At 47.1% G+C, this 21,623-nt stretch overlaps 1 protein-coding gene across 1 annotated transcript in view; it reads left to right on the forward strand.

Annotated features, from left to right (window-relative positions):
- The window catches only part of sgsm3 (small G protein signaling modulator 3), a 148,555-nt gene that overhangs the window by 73,806 nt on the left and 53,126 nt on the right, over positions 1–21,623 (forward strand). Inside the window, exons 9-11 of the mRNA XM_067974707.1 lie at positions 5,781–5,876; positions 12,562–12,693; positions 13,671–13,725. Coding sequence (XP_067830808.1) covers positions 5,781–5,876; positions 12,562–12,693; positions 13,671–13,725 — 283 coding nt within the window. The remainder of the gene's footprint in view (positions 1–5,780; positions 5,877–12,561; positions 12,694–13,670; positions 13,726–21,623) is intronic.

A 21,623-nucleotide genomic window follows, 5' to 3' on the forward strand; every position in this document is an offset into this window, starting at 1 on the left:
AAAATGGCGGAGCGAGTTCCGCGTTTGACTGCGCACGTGCGCTCTCCGGAACTCGCTCTTCCGTTTGCCCTGAAATGACGATGACCCCTGTTAGCCTCGCCGTTATTTCATGAGCCGTTTCCAGGTCAAAGTGTTAAATTGGCTAAGCTTGAACAGCAGAATTTGCATATTTAAGGAGATTGAAATATTCTGGCCAGAATTTTTGATATCTCCTCTCTTTCAGAAGATTTGAAAATAAGGTTGAGGGCCCAGCACGGTATCATAGAATCATAGAAAATTTACAGCACAGAAGGAGGCCATTCGGCCCATCGTGTCCGCGTCGGCCGAGTATGAGCCACCCAGCCCAATCCCACTTTCCAGCACTTGGTCCGTAGCCCTGTGGGTTACGGCACTTCAGGTGCACATCCAAGTACTTTTTAAATGAGTTGAGGGTTTCTGCCTCTACCACCCTTTCAGGCAGTGAGTTCCAGACCCCCACCACCCTCTGGCTGAAAACATTTCTCCTCAGCTCCCCTCTAATCCTTCTACCAATTACTTAAAACTATGCCCCCTGGTCACTGACCCCTCTGCTAAGGGAAATAGGTCCTTCATATCTACTTTATCTAGGCCCCTCATAATTTTATACACCTCAATTAAATCTCCCCTCTATTCCAAAGAAAACAACCCCAGCCTATCCAATCTTTCCTCATAGCTAAAATTCTCCAGTCTTGGCATCATCCTTGTAAATCTCCTCTGCACCCTCTCTAGTGCAATCACATCCTTCCTGTAATGTGGTGACTAGAACTGTACGCAGTACTCAAGCTGTGGCCTAACTAGTGTTTTATACAGTTCCTGCATAATCTCCCTGCTCTTATATTCTATGCCTTGACTAATAAAGGAAAGTATCCCGTATGCCTTCTTAACCTCCTTATCTACCTGTCCTGCTACCTTTAGGGATCTGTGGACATGCACTCCAAGGTCCCTCTCTTCCTCTATACCTCTCAGTATCCTCCCATTTATTATGTATTCCCTTGCCTTGTTTGCCCTCCCCAAATGCATTACCTCACACTTCTCCGGATTGAATTCCATTTGCCACTTTTCTGCCCACCCGACCAGTCCATTGATATCTTCCTGCAGTCTACAGCTTTCCTCCTCACCATCAACCACACGGCCAATTTTTGTATCATCTGCAAACTTCTTAATCATGCCACCTACATTTAAGTCTAAATCATTAATGTATACCACAAAAAGCAAGCGGCCTAGTAATGACCCCTGCGGGACCCCACTGGAAACAGCCTTCCAGTCACAAAAACACCCGTCGACCATTACCCTTTGCTTCCTGCCACTGAGCCAATTTTGGATCCAATTTGCCACTTTCCCTTGGATCCCATGGGCTTATACTTTTCTGACCAGTCTGCCATGTGGGACCTTGTCAAAAGCCTTGTCAAAATTCACGTAGACTACATCAAATGTGCTACCCTCATCGACACTGCTTGTTACCTCCTCAAAAAAAAATTCAATCAAGTTAGTCAGACACGACCTTCCCTTAACAAATCCATGCTGACTGTCCTTGATTAATCCGTGCCTTTCTAAGTGACGGTTTATCCTGTCAGAATTGATTCCAATAATTTGCCCACCACCGATTTATCCACTGCTTTTTTCCCATAGTTATCTCTAGCAACTGTTCCATATCGACCTCTAGTGCATCTACATTCTTACTGCCGCCGTTATTTTAAAAACTGCTGCAAAATGTTTATTTATTATCTCTGCCATATCATCATCCTCCATAGTTAGACTCACCCCTTCATCTCTGAGTGGTCATATTATCTGTCTAACTATTCTTTCACTTTTTATAAGCTTCTAAAGGCCCTCACTAGTTCCTTTTATCAGAAGAGACCTGAGCACATAATGCCAGCTGACACTTCAGTGCAGTACTGAGGGAGTGCTGCACTGTCGGAGGTGCCGTCTTTCGATTGGTGTGGACATGAAACATCCCGTGGCACTGTTCGAAGAAGAGGAGTTGAGTTGTCCTGGTGCCCTGGCCAAAATTTACCCTTCAACCAACACCTAAAACACATTGTCTGGTCATTTATCTCATTGTTGTTTGTAGAACTGTCTGCAGATCTCCCCCTTTAACAACAACAACTTGCATTTATATAGCGCCTTGAACATAGAAAACGTCCCAAGGCACTTCACTGGAGAGTAGTCAGATAAAATTTGACACCGAACCAAAGAAGGAGACATTAGGACAGGTGACCAAAAGCTTGGTCAAAGAGGTAGGTTTTAAGGAGCGTCTTAAAGGAGAGGTAGAGAGGTTTAGGGCCCAGGCAGCTGAAGGCACGGCCGCCAATGGTGGGGCGGGATAAGCGGGGGTTGCCGAAGAGGAGGAGCGCAGAGATCTCGGAGGGTTGTAGGGCTGGAGGAGGTTACAGAGATAGGGAGGGGCGAGACCAGGGAGGGATTTGCAAACAAGGATGAGAATTTTAAAATGGAGGCGTTCCCGGACCGGGAGCCAATGTAGGTCAGCGAGCACAGGGGGTGATGGGAGAACAGGTCACGGTGCGAGTTAGGATACGGGCAGCAGAGTTTTGGATGAGCTCCAGTTTACGGAGGGTGGAAGATGGGAGGCCGGCCAGGAGAGCATTGGAATAGTCAAGTTTAAAGCTAACAAAGACAAGGATATGAGGGTTTCAGCAGTCGATGGGCAGCGGTGGAGACGGGCGATATTGATGTTTTATTACCTTTAAGGTGTTAAATAAATGCAAGTTGTTGTTGATGTTCCGGAGATGGAAGTCGGTGGCCTTTGTGATGGAGATGCTGTTTGTCGCCAGGGTGCAGTTCTGGCCGATTCCAGCACCTTAACAAAGCAGCTGTTCCTCGTTTGTGAGCCTCACCACATTGAGTTCAAAATCGTTCTTCTCGTTTGCAAATACTTTCATAGCCTCGCACAATCCTCAGCCCCAGCCAAGGTTCCCTCGGATTTCTTTCGGCCATGTGCGGAATGAATTTGAGTTTGTGTACCGATATAAAGGCTGTGTGCACCACCGCAATAAAAAATCACAACTTTAAATAGAAGATCTTTTAAAAAAATATTATTCAGGGTAAATAACAAACAGAACAAATGTACAAAATAATGGATAATTGTAACAATTTAATGTTATATTGGCTGATAAATTTATACAGTTTATGAAATGGGTTTCTTAAGTTTCACTAGGATTGAGCAGGCCAGTCTCGTTATATTTTATTAAAAATTATCTGATGGGAACGATTACAGTCAGCTTTTGTTGAATCAGCTTAATGACTGATTCAAACAGAAATAAAATCATGTGCAATCAGAATTTTTAAATTGAGTCACTGTGAATTTGTGGATAGGGAACAGTTTAATTAAAGCTCTCCCTCCCTCTCCCCCTCCCCCTCCCCCTCCCCCTCCCACCCCACTTCAATGTCTCCTCAGAAGAATTTAACAAATTATTGCATTCCCATTGTATATCTTGCAGGTCTCATTAGTTTTGGCTGCCTTTATGTATGGGTGCCTGGTCTGCGATTGGGTGGAGGGTGCCTGGTCTGCGATTGGGTGGAGGGTGCCTGGTCTGCGATTGGGTGGAGGGTGCCTGGTCTGCGATTGGGTGGAGGGTGCCTGGTCTGCGATTGGGTGGAGGGTGCCTGGTCTGCGATTGGGTGGAGGGTGCCTGGTCTGCGATTGGGTGGAGGGTGCCTGGTCTGCGATTGGGTGGAGGGTGCCTGGTCTGCGATTGGGTGGAGGGTGCCTGGTCTGCGATTGGGTGGAGGGTGCCTGGTCTGCGATTGGGTGGAGGGTGCCTGGTCTGCTTTCCACGTAGCCAATCAGCTACTCGCTGACTGCATTTCCTAGCAACAGGGCGAACAATGCGGTGGCTGGGGCCGGAGCTGCGGGATTGGACACTTGGACCTCCGGACACTCCCCAACACCAGAGGCAGAGCAGCCTCCCTGGGGCTGGAGCACTGGGGACTAGGGGAGGCAGAGCTGGAGAAGGGCTGGGGTCTGGGCACTGATCAGTGTGAGGGAGGGGCCGAGAGCACTGGTGTGGCGCACGGACAAAATGTTTAAGTGCGCGGCCCACAACAGACTGCTGCACGGCCGCACACTCGCAGCTTAGAGGGAACAGTGGTCCCAGCTCACACCTTCCAATCTCTGCACAATCCTTCACACTTCTGAATGACTGGACTTTGGTGCCCCTCATCACCCCGCCCCCCCCCCTACTTCCCCATCTCTCCCCTCTTCCCCCTCGCCTACCCAATCCTTCAATCCCCTGCATTCAGGAATTCTTGCCCTAAACCCCGGTCCTGTGCTTTCTCTTTAACCTCTCCCAGCCCTCAGTCAGTTCCTCTAGTTCTTCTGCCACTTCCTGCTCATTCCCGTTACATTGCCCCCGCCTCAGGTAAAGATTGTAAATTGTTGCCGACAGCGAGTGTCGGTGAGATATTTATCCTAGGGCCTCAGAGCTGGGCTCAGTCCTCCACCCGGTATCTCCACACCTGCACTTTCTAGCAGGGCTCACTCGATGGCAGTGGTGAGCCTTGTTCCCTCCTCCATGTCCCAGAGATGTTTGAAGGATTCAGAGCTCCTGAATTGCTGCGATCGGCTCCATTTGTACAGACTGGGGATGGAACTCAGACCCTGCTGGACTGAGTCAGCCACGCGTAATATTAGCTGGAGTGCGAATTATTTCCGTAGATCAGGTGTGCGTCCAAGGAGCGGCCCATTTACTGGGGTTAAAATCCTGAAGCTGCTTTCACTGTGGGCAAATTATTGGCTGGGGGGGGGGCGGGGGGCTGATTGTACAGGAAGCCTCGAAGAATCCGTAACTGTGATATTGTCAGAAACTCTATCACAAACATTATCCAACGGGGGAGGGAGCTGCCACCGAGCTTTGAATATAAGTGGCAGAGCTGGGTAACATTCGACATTGTGATATTTCTGGATTTCAGCCTGAAAGGCATTCTACCAAAGAGTATCGTCAGTCCCTTAATCACTTCTTAAGCGACTCTTCGGCCTCAGCCTGCTCGGTCATAACTCTCTTACTGAGCAGTTTGACTTGCATCTCCCCCCAGGACAGAGTGCACAGCCTAACATACACCACGGTGCACTACTGAGGGAGTGCAGCAGTGCTGGTGGCCCAGTCTTTTGGATGAGACATTGAACCAAGGCCCTGTCTGCCTGCACAGGTGGATGTGAAAGATCCCACGGTGCTCTCTGAAGAAGAGCAGGGAGTTCTCGCGGTGTCCTGGCCAATATCCCTCTGTGAAGAAACACCACCAAAACACATCAGCTGGTTATTCGTTGATTCGCTGCTGTTTGCACGATCTTGCTGTACGTGATTGGCTGCCATGTGTGCTTACATAACAGCAATGACTGCACTTCAGTGAATGTGACGGGGCGCGGGGGAGAGCGCGACGGGGTGCGCGACGGGGTGCGCGGGGGGAGGGCGCGACGGGGGGCGCGACGGAGGGCGCGACGGGGGGCGCGGGGGGAGGGCGCGACGGGGGGCGCGGGGGGAGGGCGCGACGGGGGGCGCGGGGGGAGGGCGCGACGGGGGGCGCGGGGGGAGGGCGCGACGGAGGGCGCGGCGCGGGGGGAGGGCGCGACGAGGGGCGCGGCGCGGGGGGAGGGCGCGACGAGGGGCGCGGGGGAGAGCGCGACGGAGGGCGCGACGGGGGGCGCGGGGGGGAGCGCGACGAGGGGCGCAGGGGAGAGCGTGATGGGGCGCGGGGGGGAGAGCGTGATGAGATGCCATATAATCGGAACTTCATTGTTTCTTTAGGAAGAGGAGCTCATCCAATCAGAAAATTCCGCTTCCATCTTCAACACATTGTCGGACATTCCATCGCAGATTGAAGACGCTGAGTTCCTCATCAAGGTCAAGTGCTGTTCGAAGCCTTTAAACGGGCCCAAGTCAGGGCAGCTCAGAACATCAATCCTTTTATTGGGAGAGTTAAAATCACAGTGTTTAGTGTGTGATGGAACAGTCAGTAATAAATAACTCTAATAGCACCAATGAGCTTGGTGAGAGTTGGGTGAATCTTCTAAACAGAGTGATGACTGGAATCTGGTGAGAGTGGGCATTAGCTGCAGAGGGGGAAGGAGGTACTAAGTAATTTAAACCAAGGGGCAACAGTGAATATATAAATAAATAATCCGTAATTAGTTAGACCTAACGGGATAAAATTAAAATGAACTAAATAGAGGATGCTAATATTCAAGGTTTCCGAACTGCATTAAGTAAAAATCTGGTATACATAAATAATAAATAGGAGTTACGGGGATACTAAAATAAAGAAGTTAATAAACAAAAAAAACCAAGACTAATTAATTACAGTTTAATCTGAAATTAAGCTAAATCCATCTCCTAAATAGAATCTAGGTCTGAAGTAATTCTGTTATCTCTAGAATGAAATTACTACGAATAAATAAAAACTAGAAATGGCAGCACAGGCTATGTGTCGGGACTGCAGTATTTGGGATTTTGTGAACAGCAAGACTGTCCCAGATTGCCACATCTGCAGGAAATGTCTCTGCCTTGAGACACTCCGGCTCAGAGTTGTTGAGCTGGAGTGTGAGTGACACGCTGACACATAAGGGAAGGGAAGGAATTCCTGGATAGTTTTCTCCAGAGTACAGTCACACCTCAGAGGAAAGCACAGGTATGTAAAGAGAAGAGTGTGAGTGTTAATCAGCAGGGTAGGGGGAACCGAGGGGAGTAGAGGAGGAAGCCTCGCACACACTGGTCCTGTCCAACAGGTACAATGTACTTGATACCTGTGAGGATAAGGAGAGAGATCGTGGGGAGGACAGCCACAATGCTGACCCAGGCGCTGTGGAGCAGAGGGCTGGCCAAAGTGGGAGGAGCAGAATAGAAACGTGCTAGTTATAGGGGATTCAATAATTAGGGGGATTGATAGCATCCTCTGCAGCCACGACCGAGAGTCCCGAAGGGTGAGCTGCCTCCCTGGTGCCAGGGTGAGGGATATCTCGATGCAGCTGGAAAGGAATTTGGAAAGGGGGGAGATCTCCAGTTGTCCTGGTCCATATCAGGACCGGTGACATAGGGAAGAAAAGGGAGGAGCTCCTGCTGAGGAAGAGTATCAGGAGCGAAATTAAAAAGCAGGACCTCCAGGGTGGTAATCTCAGGATTATTACCCGAGCTACATGCTAATTGGCAAAGGGACAAACTAGGAAGGTGAGCCCATGGCTGCAAGAGTGATGTGGGAAGGAGGGGTTCCAGTTCATGGGACACTGGCTCCAGTACTGGGACAGGAGGGAGCTGGACCGCGGAGACAGGATCCACCTGAACCAGAATGGGACCAGAGTCCCAGTGGAAAGGATAAATAGGGTGGTGAAAAGGACTTTAAACTAATAATTGGGGGAGAGGAGGTCTCAGTCAGAAACAGTAATAAAAACGATAGTTTATAGATTTTACAAAAAGGGATGAGAGCAGAGTTCAGGTCACAAACAGTTCTATAGATATTCCGGGTGAAGTGAATACTAAAATACCTAAAGTAGTTACAGCGGGAGTGACAAATAAGAAACGAGTTAAGTTGAAACGTTGTGAAAAAGACAGCATCAGGGCAGAAGGACGGGCTAGGGACTCTTGCCCATATTAGAGTTTTACATACTAATGTTTTATATAAAAAATAAATTGAGTTAATTAGAGGCTCAAATGCGTCTTAGAGGGTACGACATGGTGACCATTACTGAGACATACTGGTCATGATTGGGAGTTACATATTCCAGGTTATAAGGTCTTTAGAAAGGATAGGAAGAGGAGGAGGGGTAACCTTATTGATTAAATATACTATTACAACATTAGTAAGAGAGGATATAGCTAAGGGAAAACATTCAGCGGAAACTTTATGGTTCGAATTGAGGAATAAGAGAGGACTTAAAACCTCTCGTGTTGACAACAGGCCTCCTGATAGTAGCAATGGAGTGGCAGTATGTTTTAATTCAGAGAATAGAGAGGCATGAGAAAAGCAGCTTTGTTTTAATGGGAAACTTTAATTTTCATATAGGTTGCAAAGAGCAGAATAGCTCGAGTCAGAAAGGTAGTGCATTCAAGGTAGTTTTCTGGAGCCATATGTTCTAGAACCAACAAGAGGGCAGGCCATCCTAGATTTAGTAATGAGTAATAGTATCATAGTATGTTACAGCACAGAAGGAGGCCATTCGGCCCATCGTGCTTGTGCCGGCTCTTTGAAAGAGCTATCCAATTAGTCCCACTCCCCTGATCTTCCCCCATAGCCCTGTAAACGTTTTCCCTTCAAGTATTTATCCAATTCCCTTTTGAAAGTTACTACTGAATCTGCTTCCACCGCCCTTTCAGGCAGCGCATTCCAGATCATAACAACTCACCGCGTAAAAAAATGTTTCCTCATGTCCCCTCTGGTTCTTTTGCCGATCACCTTAAATCTGTGTCCTCTGGTTACCGACCCTCCAGCCAGCGGAAACAGTTTCTCCTTATTTACTCCATCAAAACCCTTCATGATTTTGAACATCTCTATCAAATCTTCTCTTGACCTTCTCTGCTGTAAGGAGAACAACCCCGGCTTCTCCAGTCTCTCCACATAACTGAAGTCCCTCATCCCTGGCATCATTCTAGTAAATCTCCTCTGCACCCTCTCTAAGTGCGGTGCCCAGAATTGGCCACAATACTCCAGCTGAGGCCTAACCAGTGTTTTATAAAGATTTAGCAAAATAAAAGTAATGGCACTAAAGACTGACACATCCCCAGGACCTGATGGTTTCCACCCCAGGGTTTTACAGGAAGTAGGTGAGGAAATTGCAGATGGTTTGGTCATAATCTTCCAAAGCTCTCTCGATTCAGGAATTATCCCTTTAGATTGGAAACTTGCAAATATAACGCAATTATTTAAGAAAGGTGATTCAGGAAATTATAGACCTGTTAGTCTAACATCTGTTGTGGGGAAGTTATTGGAATCTAGAATTAAGAACGGAGTGACTGAGCACTTGAGAAATCTGAGCTGATTAGAGAGAGCCAACATGGATTTATAACAGGTAGGTCATGTCTAACGAACCTAATTGAATTTTTTGAGGAAGTAACTGAAGTAGTAGACGGAGAATGTCTGCGGATGTAGTTTATATGGACTTCCAGAAGGCATTCAATAAGGTTCCACATAAGAGACGGTTAGCTAAAATTAAAGCCCATGGAATTGAAGACAAATTATTGACCTGGTTAGGAGATTGGCTCGATGATAGATGACAGAGTAGGGATAATGGGTATATACTCGAATTGGAAGGAAGTGACTAGTGGTGTCCCACGAGGATCTGTGCTGGGGCCTCAGCTATTCACTGTATTTATTAATGACTTAGATAACACAATAGAGAGCCATATATCCCAGTTTGCCGATGTCACAAAGATTGGTGGCATAGTAAGTAGTGTAGATGGGAGCATAAAATTACAAAGAACCATTGATAGATTAAGTGAGTGGGCAAAACTGTGGCAGATGGATTTCAACACAGGTAAGTGTGAGGTCTTCCATTTTGGACCAAAAAAGGATCGATCCGAGTATTTTTTAAATGGTGAAAAGCTCGGAACAGTGGAGGCCCAAAGGGATTTAGGGGTCAATGGACACAGATCATTGAAATGTAGGGGTCAGTTACAAAAAATAATCAAAAAAGCTAATGGAATGTCAGCCTTTATAACTAGAGGGCTAGAAAATAAACGGGAAGTAGTTTTGATACAGCTGTACAAAACCCTGGATAGACCACATCTGGATCACTGTGTACAGTTCCGGGTACAACATCTTAGAAAGGATATATTGGCCTTGGAAGGAGTGCAGAGGAGATTCACCAGAATGTTACCAGGGTTCCAAGGGTTAGATTACGAGGAGAGATTTCATAAACTAGGCTTGTATTCCCTGGAATATAGAAGGTTAAGGGGTGGTTTGATTGAGGGTTTTAGGATTTTGAAAGGAATTGATAGGGTAGATGGAGAGAAACTTTTTCCCCTGGTGGGGGGAGTCTAGGACACGGGGACATAACCTTAAAATCAGAGCCAGGCCATTCAGGAGAGAAGTTAAAAAACACTTCTTCACGCAAAGGGTGGGAGAAGTGTGGAATTCTCTCCTACAAAAAGCAGTAGACGCTAGCTCAATCAATAATTTTAAATCTGAGATCGATAGATTTTTGCTAGCCAAGGGTATTAAGGGATCTGGAGCCAAGGCGGGTAAATGGAGTTAGGATACAGATCAGCCATGATCTCATTGAATGGCGGAACAGGCTCAATGGGCTGAATGGCCTCCTCCTGTTTCTATTTTCCTGTGTTCACACAGTATGTGATGGAACAGTCAGTCAGTAATAAATAACTCAATAGCACACAGTGTGTGAAACTTGTGGAAAAACCCAAACTGCTGGAAATTAGGTTCATCAGGACCTGAAGCAGAAAAAAGGCGTAAATGTTTCACATGAAATCCTTCATAGGAAAAGTGAGTTAGGGGCTAGCTGACTGGCTTCCTGGCAGGTGCGTTTATTTTGAGGGGTGGGTAATTTTTGGCGACATCATCTGAAAACACATCAGGTTCCACATGTATGCTGACGACACCCAGCTCTACCTCACCACCACCTCCTCCACCCCTCCACCGTCTCTCATTTGTCACGCTGCTTGTCCGACACTGGATGAGTAAAAATTTCCTCCAACCAATATTGGGAAGACTGAAGCCATTGTCCTTGGTCCCCGCCGCAAACTCCATTCCCTAGGCCACCGAATCCATCCCTCTCCCTGGCCACTGTCTGAGGCTGAACCAGATCGTTTGCACCCTTGGCATCCTATTTGTCCCTGAGCTGAGCTTCCAACCCCATATCCACATTTCCAAGACCGCCTACTTCCACCTCCATAACATCGCCTGTCTCCGCCCCTGTCTCAGCTCATCTGTTGCTGAAACCCTCATCCATGCCTTTGTTGCCTCTCGACTGGACTATTCCAATGCTCTCCTGGCCGGCCTCCCATCTTCCACCCTCCATAAATTTGAGCTCATCCAAAACTCTGCTGCCCGTATCCTAACTCGCACCAAGTCCTGTTCACCCATCACCCCTGTGCTCGCTGACCTACATCGGCTCCCGGTCCGGGAACACCTCAATTTTAAAATTTTCATCCTCGTTTTCAAATCCCTCCATGGCCCTCGCCCCTCCCTATCTCTGTAACCTCCTCCAGCCCTACAACCCTTCGAGATCTCTGCGCTCCTCCAATTCTGGCCTCTTGTGCATCCCTGATTTTAATCGCTCCACCATTGGCGGCCGTGCCTTCAGCTGCCTAGGCCCTAAGCTCTGGATTTCCCTCCCTAAACCTCTCCGCCTCGCTACCTCTCTCTCCTCCTTTAAGACGCTCCTTAAAACCTCCCTCTTTTACCAAGCTTTTGGTCACCTGTCCTCATATCTCCTTATGTGGCTCGGGGTCAAATTTTGTTTGATAATCGCTCCTGTGAAGCACCATGGGATGTTTTACTACGTTAAAGGCGCTATATAAATGCAAGTTGTTGCTGCTGTTGTTTAGTTTTGGAAAACGTTGAAATATGTTTGCTGTGGAACAGTGTGAGAAATGTACTTTATTAAATATAATGATGAGGTGTATACGGACTTCCAAAAGGCATTTGATAAAGTGCCACATAATAGGCTTGTCATCAAAATTGAAGCCCATGGAATAAAAGGGGCAGTGGCAGCCTGGATACCAAATTGGCTAAGTGCCAGGAAATAGAGAGTAGTGGTGAACGGTTGTTTTTCGGACTGGAGGGAGGTGTACAGTGGTGTTCCCTAGGGGTCAGTGCTGGGACCACTGCTTTTCTTGATATATATTAATGACTTGAACTTGGTTGTACAGGGCACAATTTCAAAATTTGCAGATAAGGTTAAGGGGGGGATTTGATAGAGGTGTTCGAAATCATGAACGGTTTTGATAGAATAAATAAGGAGAAACTGTTTCCAGTGGCAGAAGGGTCAGTAACCAGAGGACACAGACTTAAGGTGATCGGCAAAAGAACCAGAGGCAACATGAGGAAACATTTTTTTTGCAGCGAGTTGTTCTGATCTGGAATTCACTGCCTGAAAGGGCGGTGGAAGCAGATTCAGTAATAACTTTCAAAAGGGAATTGGATAAATACTTGAAGGGAAAAAATTTACAGGGCTATGGGGAAAGAGATGGGGAATGGGACTAACTGGACAGCTTTATCAAAGAGCTGGTACAGGCACGATGGGCCGAATGGCCTCCTGTGCTGCAGCATACGATGAAATTCCAAAAGGAACGGAATGATCAGCTGTTTCGGTGCCATTAACTGAACGGTGAGCACCGTGTTAGTGTGATGCTGGAACATTTCCAGGGATTGGTGTTTGGCTGGTTCCCAACTAGTGGTACAGAGAACTCCCACTGTGAGTAGGCATGGGAGTAGATGGCACAAACTACGACCTCTCGCCTCCTCTCTCAGTCGAACCATTTCAATTATATTAAGACACTAAACATTTCTGCTAGGTTAATGCCCACCGTTCAGCTCACTTTTACAGACTGGTACAATAAACTGCTGAAAATTTCTCTGCAGGAGTCGATGAAGATCGCTGGTTCATTGACAAATGTCGCGATTGAAACCCAGAGAAGGAAACACTTGGCCTACCTGATAGCAGACCAGAGCCAGCTCATCAACTCCGAAACAGCACTGCCCAGCTACTCAAAGGTGTGTGTAGTGGGGGAGGGGGCAATATATGTCAGTCCTGCGCAAACGCACGTTGTAGCATTCAGGGCACAACGTGCTGTAACTTTGTGGCGAGGAAACTGTGCTGTGGCTTTGGGTGCGGAAGCGCTGGGCGCAGTGAGCGGGCGCCAGAGCGCTGGGCGCAGTGAGCGGGCGCCAGAGCGCTGGGCGCAGTGAGCGGGCGCCAGAGCGCTGGGCGCAGTGAGCGGGCGCCAGAGCGCTGGGCGCAGTGAGCGGGCGCCAGAGCGCTGGGCGCAGTGAGCGGGCGCCAGAGCGCTGGGCGCAGTGAGCGGGCGCCAGAGCGCTGGGCGCAGTGAGCGGGCGCCAGAGCGCTGGGCGCAGTGAGCGGGCGCCAGAGCGCTGGGCGCAGTGAGCGGGCGCGAGAGCGCTGGGCGCAGTGACTGGGTGCAGTGAGCGGGCGCGGTGAGCGGGCGCGAGAGCGCTGGGCGCGGTGAGCGGGCGCGAGAGCGCTGGGCGCAGTGACTGGGTGCAGTGAGCGGGCGCAGTGAGCGGGCGCGAGAGCGCTGGGCGCAGTGAGCGGGCGCGAGAGCGCTGGGCGCAGTGAGCGGGCGCGAGAGCGCTGGGCGCAGTGAGCGGGCGCGAGAGCGCTGGGCGCAGTGAGCGGGCGCAGTGACTGGATGTGGGAGCCCTGTGTGTGAGTTTGGAGGGGGCAGAATGTGCTGGGACTTGGGGACTGTGTCGATGCTTTGAGGAGAGGCACGTGTGCATTGCATCGCACTGCAGATGGCACAGTGCAGAGTGTGCTCTCTGCTTTGGTGGGAGATGCCCTGTAATGACCTTAGTTACTTTTTGTAAAATATCAGAATAAAAACTGCCTGTCCCCAACTTTCAAAAGCTAAACTCGGGAGATGCTTGTCGACACCAGCACCAAGTGTCTGTCGAAGGAAATATGAAAAATCATTTAACTAATTGCTGTCATTCCTTCCTTTTCCCTGTAGATTGTTCGGCGCCAGACCCAACGCAGGAAGTCTGGACTGGGAGGTCTGCTCTTCGGTAAGAATATTACATCGAGTTACATTGAAACTACAGCGCAGAAACAGGCCATTTGGCCCAACTGGTCCATGCCTGTGTTAATGCTCCACACGAGTCTCCTCCCTCCCAACTTCCTCTAACTCTATCAGCATATCCTCTATTCCTTTCTCTCTTGTGTTTATCTAACTTCCCCTTAAATGCATCTAATCTATTCACCTCGACTACTCCTTGTGGTAGCGAGTTCCACATTCTCACCACTCTCTGTGGAAAGAAATTTCTCCTGAATTCCCTATTGGATTTATTAGTGACTATCTTATATTTATGACTCCTAGTTTTGTGTCCCCCACAAAAAGGGTAGACGTAGAGAAAATGTTTCTATCAAACCCTCTATCAGGTCACCCCTCAGCCTCTTTTCTAGAGAAAAGAGTCCCAGCCTGTTCAGCCTCTCCTGATAAAAATATCCTCTCAGTTCTGGTATCATCCTTGTGAATCTTTCTTGCACCTTCTCTAGTGCCTCTATATCCTTTTTATAATATGGAGACCAGAACATTGTACCAGTGCATTGTACTCCAAGTGTGGTCTAACCTAACCAAGGTTCTATACAAGTTTAACATAACTTCTTTGCTTTTCAATTCTATCCCTCTAGAAATGAACCCCGGTGCTTGATTTGCCTTTTATTTATGGCCTTATTAACCTGCGTCACTACTTTCAGTGATTCGTGTCTCTGTACCCTGAGATCCCTTTGCTCCTCTATCTCGTTTAGACTATTATCCAGGCCTCCTTCCTACCAAAATGCACCACCTCACTCTTATCTATATTGAAATTCATTTGCCAATTACAGGCCCATTCTGCAAGTTTATTAATGTCCTCTGGCATTTTGATGCATTGTTCCTTTGTATTAGTTACACCCCCCCAATTTGGTGTCATCCACAAATTTTGTAATTGTACTTCCGATTCCTGAATCCAAATCGTTAATGCAAATTGTGAACAACAGTGGTCCCAGCACTGATCCCTGTGGAACACCACTTCCCACATTTTGCCAGTCTGAGTAGATACCCTTAACCCCTGCTCTCTGTTTTCTGATTTGTAGCCAGCTTGCTATCCATTCTGCTACCTATTCCCCCAACTCCACATGCTCTGACCTTAGCCATGAGTCTACAATGTGGTGCCTTATTGAAGGCCTTTGCAAATCCATATATATTGGGTCTACTGCTTTACCTGTGTCCACTCTTTCTGTTACTACTTCAAAGAATTCAGTAAGGTTGGCCAAGCATGACCTTCCCTTCTGAAATCCGTGCTGATTATTTTTTATTATATTTTCGTTCTCTAGATATTTTTCTATTACATTTTGAGTAAAGATTCCATTATCTTTCCTACCATCAACATTAAGCTAATTGGTCTATAATTCCCTGGACTTGTTCTATCTCTCTTTTTAAACATAGGAATAACATTAGCAGGTCATTTTCAGGTTGGCAGGTTGTAACTAGTGGGGAGCCACAAGGATCAGTGCTTGGGCCTCAGCTATTTACAATCTATATTAATGACTTAGATGAGGGGACCGAGTGTAATGTATCCAAGTTTGCTGATGATACAAAGCTAGGTGGGAAAGTAAGCTGTGAGGAGGACACAAAGAGTCTGCAAAGGGATGTGGACAGATTAAGTGAGTGGGCGAGAAGGTGGCAGATGGAGTATAATATGGAGAAATATGTAATTATCCACTTTGGTAGGAAGAATTGAAAAGCAGAATATTTTTTAAAAGGTGAGAGACTAGGAAATGTTGGTTGTCAGAGGGATTTGGGTGTGCTTGTACACGAGAGTTAACATGCAGGTACAGCAAGCAATTAGGAAGGCAAATGGTATGTTAGCCTTTATTGCGAGGGGGTTGGAGTATAAGAGTAAGGAAGACTTGCTGCAATTATATGGCGCTCTAGTGAGACCACACCTGGAATACTGTGCTTAGTTTTGGGCTCCTTACCTAAGGAAGGACATACTTGCCTTAGAGGGGTTGCAACGAATATAGGAACAGGAGTAGGCCACTCAGCCCCTCGAGTCTGTTCCGCCATTCAGTGAGATCATGGCTGATCTGTGACCTAACTCCCTATACCCGCCATAGCCTCATATCCCTTAATACCTTTGGTTAATAAAAATCTATCAATCTCAGGTTTAAAATTAACAATTGAGCTAGCATCAACTGCCATTTGTGGAAGAGAGTTCCAAACTTCTACCACCCTTTGTGTGTAGAAGTGTTTCCTAACTTCAATCCTGAAAGTTCTGGCTCTAATTTTTAGGCTGTGTCTCCTAGTCCTGGATTCCCCAACCAGCGGAAATAGTTTCTCTCTATCTTAGTTCCCCTTAATATCTTGAAAACTTCGATCAAATCACCCCTTAATCTTCTAAATTCCAGAGAAAATACCCCTAGTTTGTGTAATCTCGCCTCGTAATTTAACCTTTCGAGTCCAGGTATCATTCTAGTAAATCTACGCTGCACTCCCTCCAAGGCCAATATATCCTTCCTAAAGTGTGGTGCCCAGAACTGAACACAGTACATGGACCCCTAAGTCTCTTTGGACCTTCACTGTTTCCAGCTTTTCACCATTTAGAAAGTACTCTGATCTATTCTTTTTAGTCCAAAGTGGATGACCTCACACTTGCCTATATTGAAATCCATTTACCACAGTTTTGTCCATTCACTTAATCTATTAATATCTCTCTCTAATTTTATGTTTCCATCTACACTGCTTACAATGCTGCCTATCTTTGTGTCTTTGGCAAATTCGGATTAGTGGCTCTCTATCCTGTCATCTGAGTCATTAATAAATACAGTGAATAGTTGAGGCCCCAACACAGATCCCTGTGGGACACCACGAGTCACACCTGCCAATTTGAGCACCTGCCCATTATCCCTACTCTCTGGCTTCTGTCGCTCAGCCAATTTCCTAACCAGGTCAATAGTTTGCCCTCAATTCCATGAGCTTCAACTTTAGCTAACAGTCTCTTACGAGGGACTTTATCAAATGCCTTCCTGAAGTCCATATAAACAACATCCATAGACATTCCCCTAACCACTACTTTAGTCACCTCTTCAAAAAAAAATTCAATTAGGTTCGTCAGGGATGACCTACTCTTTACAAATCCATGCTGGCTCTCCCTGATCCGCTGAAAATTTTCAAGGTGTTCAGTCACTCTATCCTCATTACTCTAGTAATTTCCTGATAACAGATGTTAGGCTAAATGGTCTGGGGAACAGATAGGGTGGATAGAGAGAAACTATTTCCGCTGGTTGGGGATTTTAGGAGTAGGGGGGCACAGTCTAAAAAATTAGAGCCAGACCTTTCAGGAGCGAGATTAGAAAATATTTCTACACACGAAGGGTTGTAGAAGTTTGGAACTCTCTTCTGCAAACGGCAATTGATACTAGCTCAATTGCTAAATTTAAATCTGAGATAGATAGCTTTTTGGCAACCAAAGGTATTAAGGGATATGGGCCAAAGGCAGGTATATGGAGTTAGATCACAGATCAGCCATGATCTTATCAAATGGCGGAGCAGGCACGAGGGGCTGAATGGCCTACTCCTGTTCCTGTGTTCCTATAATTCTCTGGTTTCCCTCTCTCACCTTTCTTAAATAGCGGAGTGATGTGCAATTTTCCAATCTAAAGGAACAGTTCCTGAATCGAGGAAACTTTGGGAGATTATAGTTAGGGCATCGGCAATGTGCTCACTACTTCCTTTAGAACCCTGGGATGGAAACCATCTGGTCCTGGGGATTTGTCACTCTTTAGTGCCATTATTTTCTTCATTACTGTTAATTTGCTTATGTTAATTACTGTGAGTCCCTGATTCAAAATTAGTTTCCCTGGGGTGTCCGGCATGCTCCCTCGTCCTCTACTGTAAATACTGACACAAAGTAATTATTTAACATGTTCGCCATTTCCTTATTTTCATTTACAATGTCACCATTATCAGTTTTTAAGGGGCCCACATTGCTCTTGACCAAAAGCAAAATACTGCAAATGCTGGAAATCTGAAATAAAAACAGAAAATGCTGGAGAAGCTCAGTGAGTCAGGCAGCATCTGTGGAGAAAGAAACAGAGTTAACGTTTCAGGTCGAAGACCTTTCGTCAGAACTGGAAGATGTTAAAAGAGTTAAAGTTTTTAAGAAAGTACAGAGCCAGGGAAAGAGGAGGGAGGAAAGAACAAAAGGGAAGGTCTGTGATAGGGCGGAGGGCAGGAGTGATTAAATGACAAAAGGGATGAGGGTGCAAGGCAAGGAAGGTGGTAATGGGACAGGTTAAGAAACAAAAGATCGGTTTAGAATAGCTGCGACTGGTAACAGCAGAACCATTACCAGCATCTCATCTTTCGTTTAGGCACTTTACAACCTTCCGGACTCGACATTGATTTCAATAACTTCCAATCATAACCACTGTTCCCGTTTTTTCGGACAGCAGTGCTGGTAGTTATGGAAAAGGACAAGGAGCAATCTAGAGTGAAAATACTTAATTGGAGGAGGGGCAATTTCAATGGGATGTGAACAGATCTGGCCCGGGTAAACTGGAATCAAAGATTGGCCGGCAAAACTGTAATTGAACAGTGGGCGGCCTTTAAAGAGGAGATGGTTCGGGTACAGTCTAGGTACATTCCCACAAGGGGGAAAGGTAGGACAACCAAGGCCAGAGCTCCCTGGATGATGAAAGAGATAGAGAGTAAGATGATGCAGAAAAAGGGGGCGTATGACAGATGTCAGGTGAATGGATGTTTTTCAGACTGGAGGGAAGTATACAGTGGTGTTCCCCAGGGGTCAGTATTAGGACCACTGCTCTTTTTGATATAGATTAATGACCTGGACTTGGTTGTACAGGGTAAAATTTCAAAGTTTGCAGATAACACGAAACTTGGAAATGTAGTAAACAATGTGGAGGATAATAACAGACTTCAGGAGGACAGAGACAGACTGGTGAAATGGGCAGACACATGGCAGATGACATTTAACGCAGAGAAGTGTGAAGTGATACATTTTGGTAGGAAGAATGAGGAGAGGCAATATAAACTAAATGGTACAATTTTAAAGGGAGTTCAGGAACAGAGAGACCTGGGGGTGTGTGTACACAAATCTTTGAAGGTGGCAGGACAAGTTGAGAAGGCTGTTAACAAAAGCATATGGGATCCTGGGCTTTATTAATAGAGGAATAGTGTACAAATACAAGGCAATTTTGTTGAACCTTTACAAAACACTGGTTCGGCCACAATTGGAGTATTGTGTCTAATTCTGGGCACCGCACTTTAGGAAGGATGTGAAGGCCATTGAGAGGATGCAGAAAGGATTGACTAGAATGGTTCCAGGGATGAGGGACTTCAGTTACGTGGAGAAGCTGGGGTTGTTCTCCTTAGGGCAGAGACGGTTGAGAGGAGATTTGATAGAGGTGTTTAAAATGATGGCAGGTTTAGAGAAAGTAAATAAAGAGAAACTCTTCCCATTGGTGGAAGGGTGGAGAACCAGAGGCACAGATTTAATGTGATTGGCAAAAGAATGACATGAGGAAAAAATTTTTTACGCTGCGAGTAGTTATGGTCTGGAATGCTCTGCCTGGTGGAAGCAGATTCAATCGTAGCTTTCAAAAAGGAATTGGATAAATACTTGGAGAAAAAAATTGGCCAACCCTGCAGATGTCCCCGGTGGCACCCTGGAACGATTCAGAGGCGAAGAAATGGATGGCAGTGGTTCCTTTTACTGCAGTGATTGGTCTCCAGGTCGAGCCGGGAGCAGCTCTTCCTCAAGGAGGCTTCGGATGTCTGCGGCAACCTGCCGATTCAATCTGAGCCTGCATGGACACTGCTCCTCATAGAGGTCCAGGAAGCTCAGCCTCTGTCTGTAGAGACCCTCTCACGTGGGTAGTGCCTCCCGCGACCTCGGCCCCTCTGTTGGTTCCCTCCCTGCTCGTCTCCAGGTTCTTGTTGAGCACCTCTGTCTTGCGCACCTGCAGATTCCAGAAGTGCACGACAGCCGTGCCTGTCATGGATGGTGATGTTCCTTCTCTTCAGATGTCCTCTGGAATAGATCCATTCTGCACCCCCCCCCTATCCTGATCTCGTCAGTTTGAGAAGCTCCAAGATGTTGGTAAATTTGTCTGAACACAATAATTCTCAGTCTCAACATAAAGAACTCCCAGCCGAAGGTTTGCCTGAGAGAACTGAGTGACCAGCTGCAATGCCTTCCCTTTTATTGAGATGTGTCAATCACAGGTTTAAAGGGTCAAAGGAGCTTTGACTGGACCTGTCCTCCGTTTTAATGGCGTGTTTCAGTAGCAGGAGACGGTACATCCGTTTTTGTTGCAGAATCCTCAAAAAAATGAATCACCTCAACTATTTAAATGACCTACATTGCCTCTTTAACAAACTGGCCGCTGGTATTAAGTGGGGACGGGACTTTCGGGTGTCTGTTGGGCGAGCATCCTAACGCACCTGTGTCAAACCTGGAATTTGGAGCTGAGATCTGGTCCCACTTCCAATATCGACTGTTTCTACCTCCCACCCAACCTCAACCCACCCCGTTCTTTGGGGTTAAAAGTCACCCCCCCCCCACAGTCTCCATATTAGAAAAAGGATATAGAGGCATTGGAGAAGGTGCAAAAAAGATTCACAAGGATGATACCAGAACTGAGAGGATATCCTTATCAGGAAAGGCTGAACAGGCTGGGGCTCGTCTCTAGAAAGGCTGAGGGGTGACCTCATAGAGGTCGTAAAGATAATGAGAGGGTTTGATAGGGTCGACATAGAGAAAATATTTCCACGTGTGGGGGAGACCAGATCTAGAGGTGATAAATATCAGATAATAAATCCAATAGGGAATTCAGGAGAAACTTCTTCACCCAGAGAGTGGTGAGAATGTGGAACTCACTACCACAAGGAGTGGTTGAGGCGAATAATATAGTTGCATTTAAGGGGAAGCTGGACAAACACATGAGGGAGAAAGGAATAGAATGATATGCTAGTAGGGTGAGAGGAGAGCATAAACACCAGCATAGACCAGTTGGGCCGAATGGCCTGTTCCTGTGCTGTAGATTCGATGTAACCCCATCCTCTCATCTCCGTGCTGCCCCAGATTGTGCATTTACACATTGAGCCATCAGGATCCCCCTAGCTGTAGGACCGAGCACCGGGATCTTGGGTTCATGTCACGCTACACGTAACCCCACCAGCAAAAAGGGGGAAAAAATTTATATGTTTTTTAAAATTCTCTCTCTCTCTCTTTCTGCCATTTTGAGTTTCTTTCTGCCTGCCTGTGTAATTGACACAATGTATATCGAGTGTACTGGGACGTGCTGTTCTCCGTGACTGGCCTGTTTGAATAACAACGACACCTTTTGATTGGTGTGATGCTGTCCCAACATAGTATAAGATATGCGATTTGAGAACCTTTTCATTCAATCATCTGACGAAGGAGATAATCTCCGAAAGCTTGTGATTTTAAAATAAATTTGTTGGACTATAACCTGGTGTTGTAAGATTCCTTACATTTGTTAATGAAGAGACCTTAATAAGGTCATGACGAGAGTGAGCTGGTGCAAAGTGACTGGATTATTGTGTTTAAACCGCGCTGTTCTCCTGATTGTTTGCTGAAGTGCTTCACTCGCCCTGCTCGCCCTCGCCCTGCTCGCTCTCGCCCTCGCCCTGCTCGCTCTCGCCCTGCTCGCTCTCGCCCTCGCCCTGCTCGCCCTCGCCCTGCTCGCTCTCGCCCTCGCCCTGCTCGCCCTCGCCCTGCTCGCTCTCGCCCTCGCCCTGCTCGCCCTCGCCCTGCTCGCTCTCGCCCTCGCCCTGCTCGCTCTCGCCCTCGCCCTGCTCGCTCTCGCCCTCGCCCTGCTCGCTCTCGCCCTGCTCGCTCTCGCCCTGCTCGCCCTCGCCCTGCTCGCTCGCTCACCC

This window comes from Heptranchias perlo, chromosome 40 (assembly GCF_035084215.1).
Source record: "Heptranchias perlo isolate sHepPer1 chromosome 40, sHepPer1.hap1, whole genome shotgun sequence".
NCBI lineage: Eukaryota > Metazoa > Chordata > Chondrichthyes > Hexanchiformes > Hexanchidae > Heptranchias > Heptranchias perlo.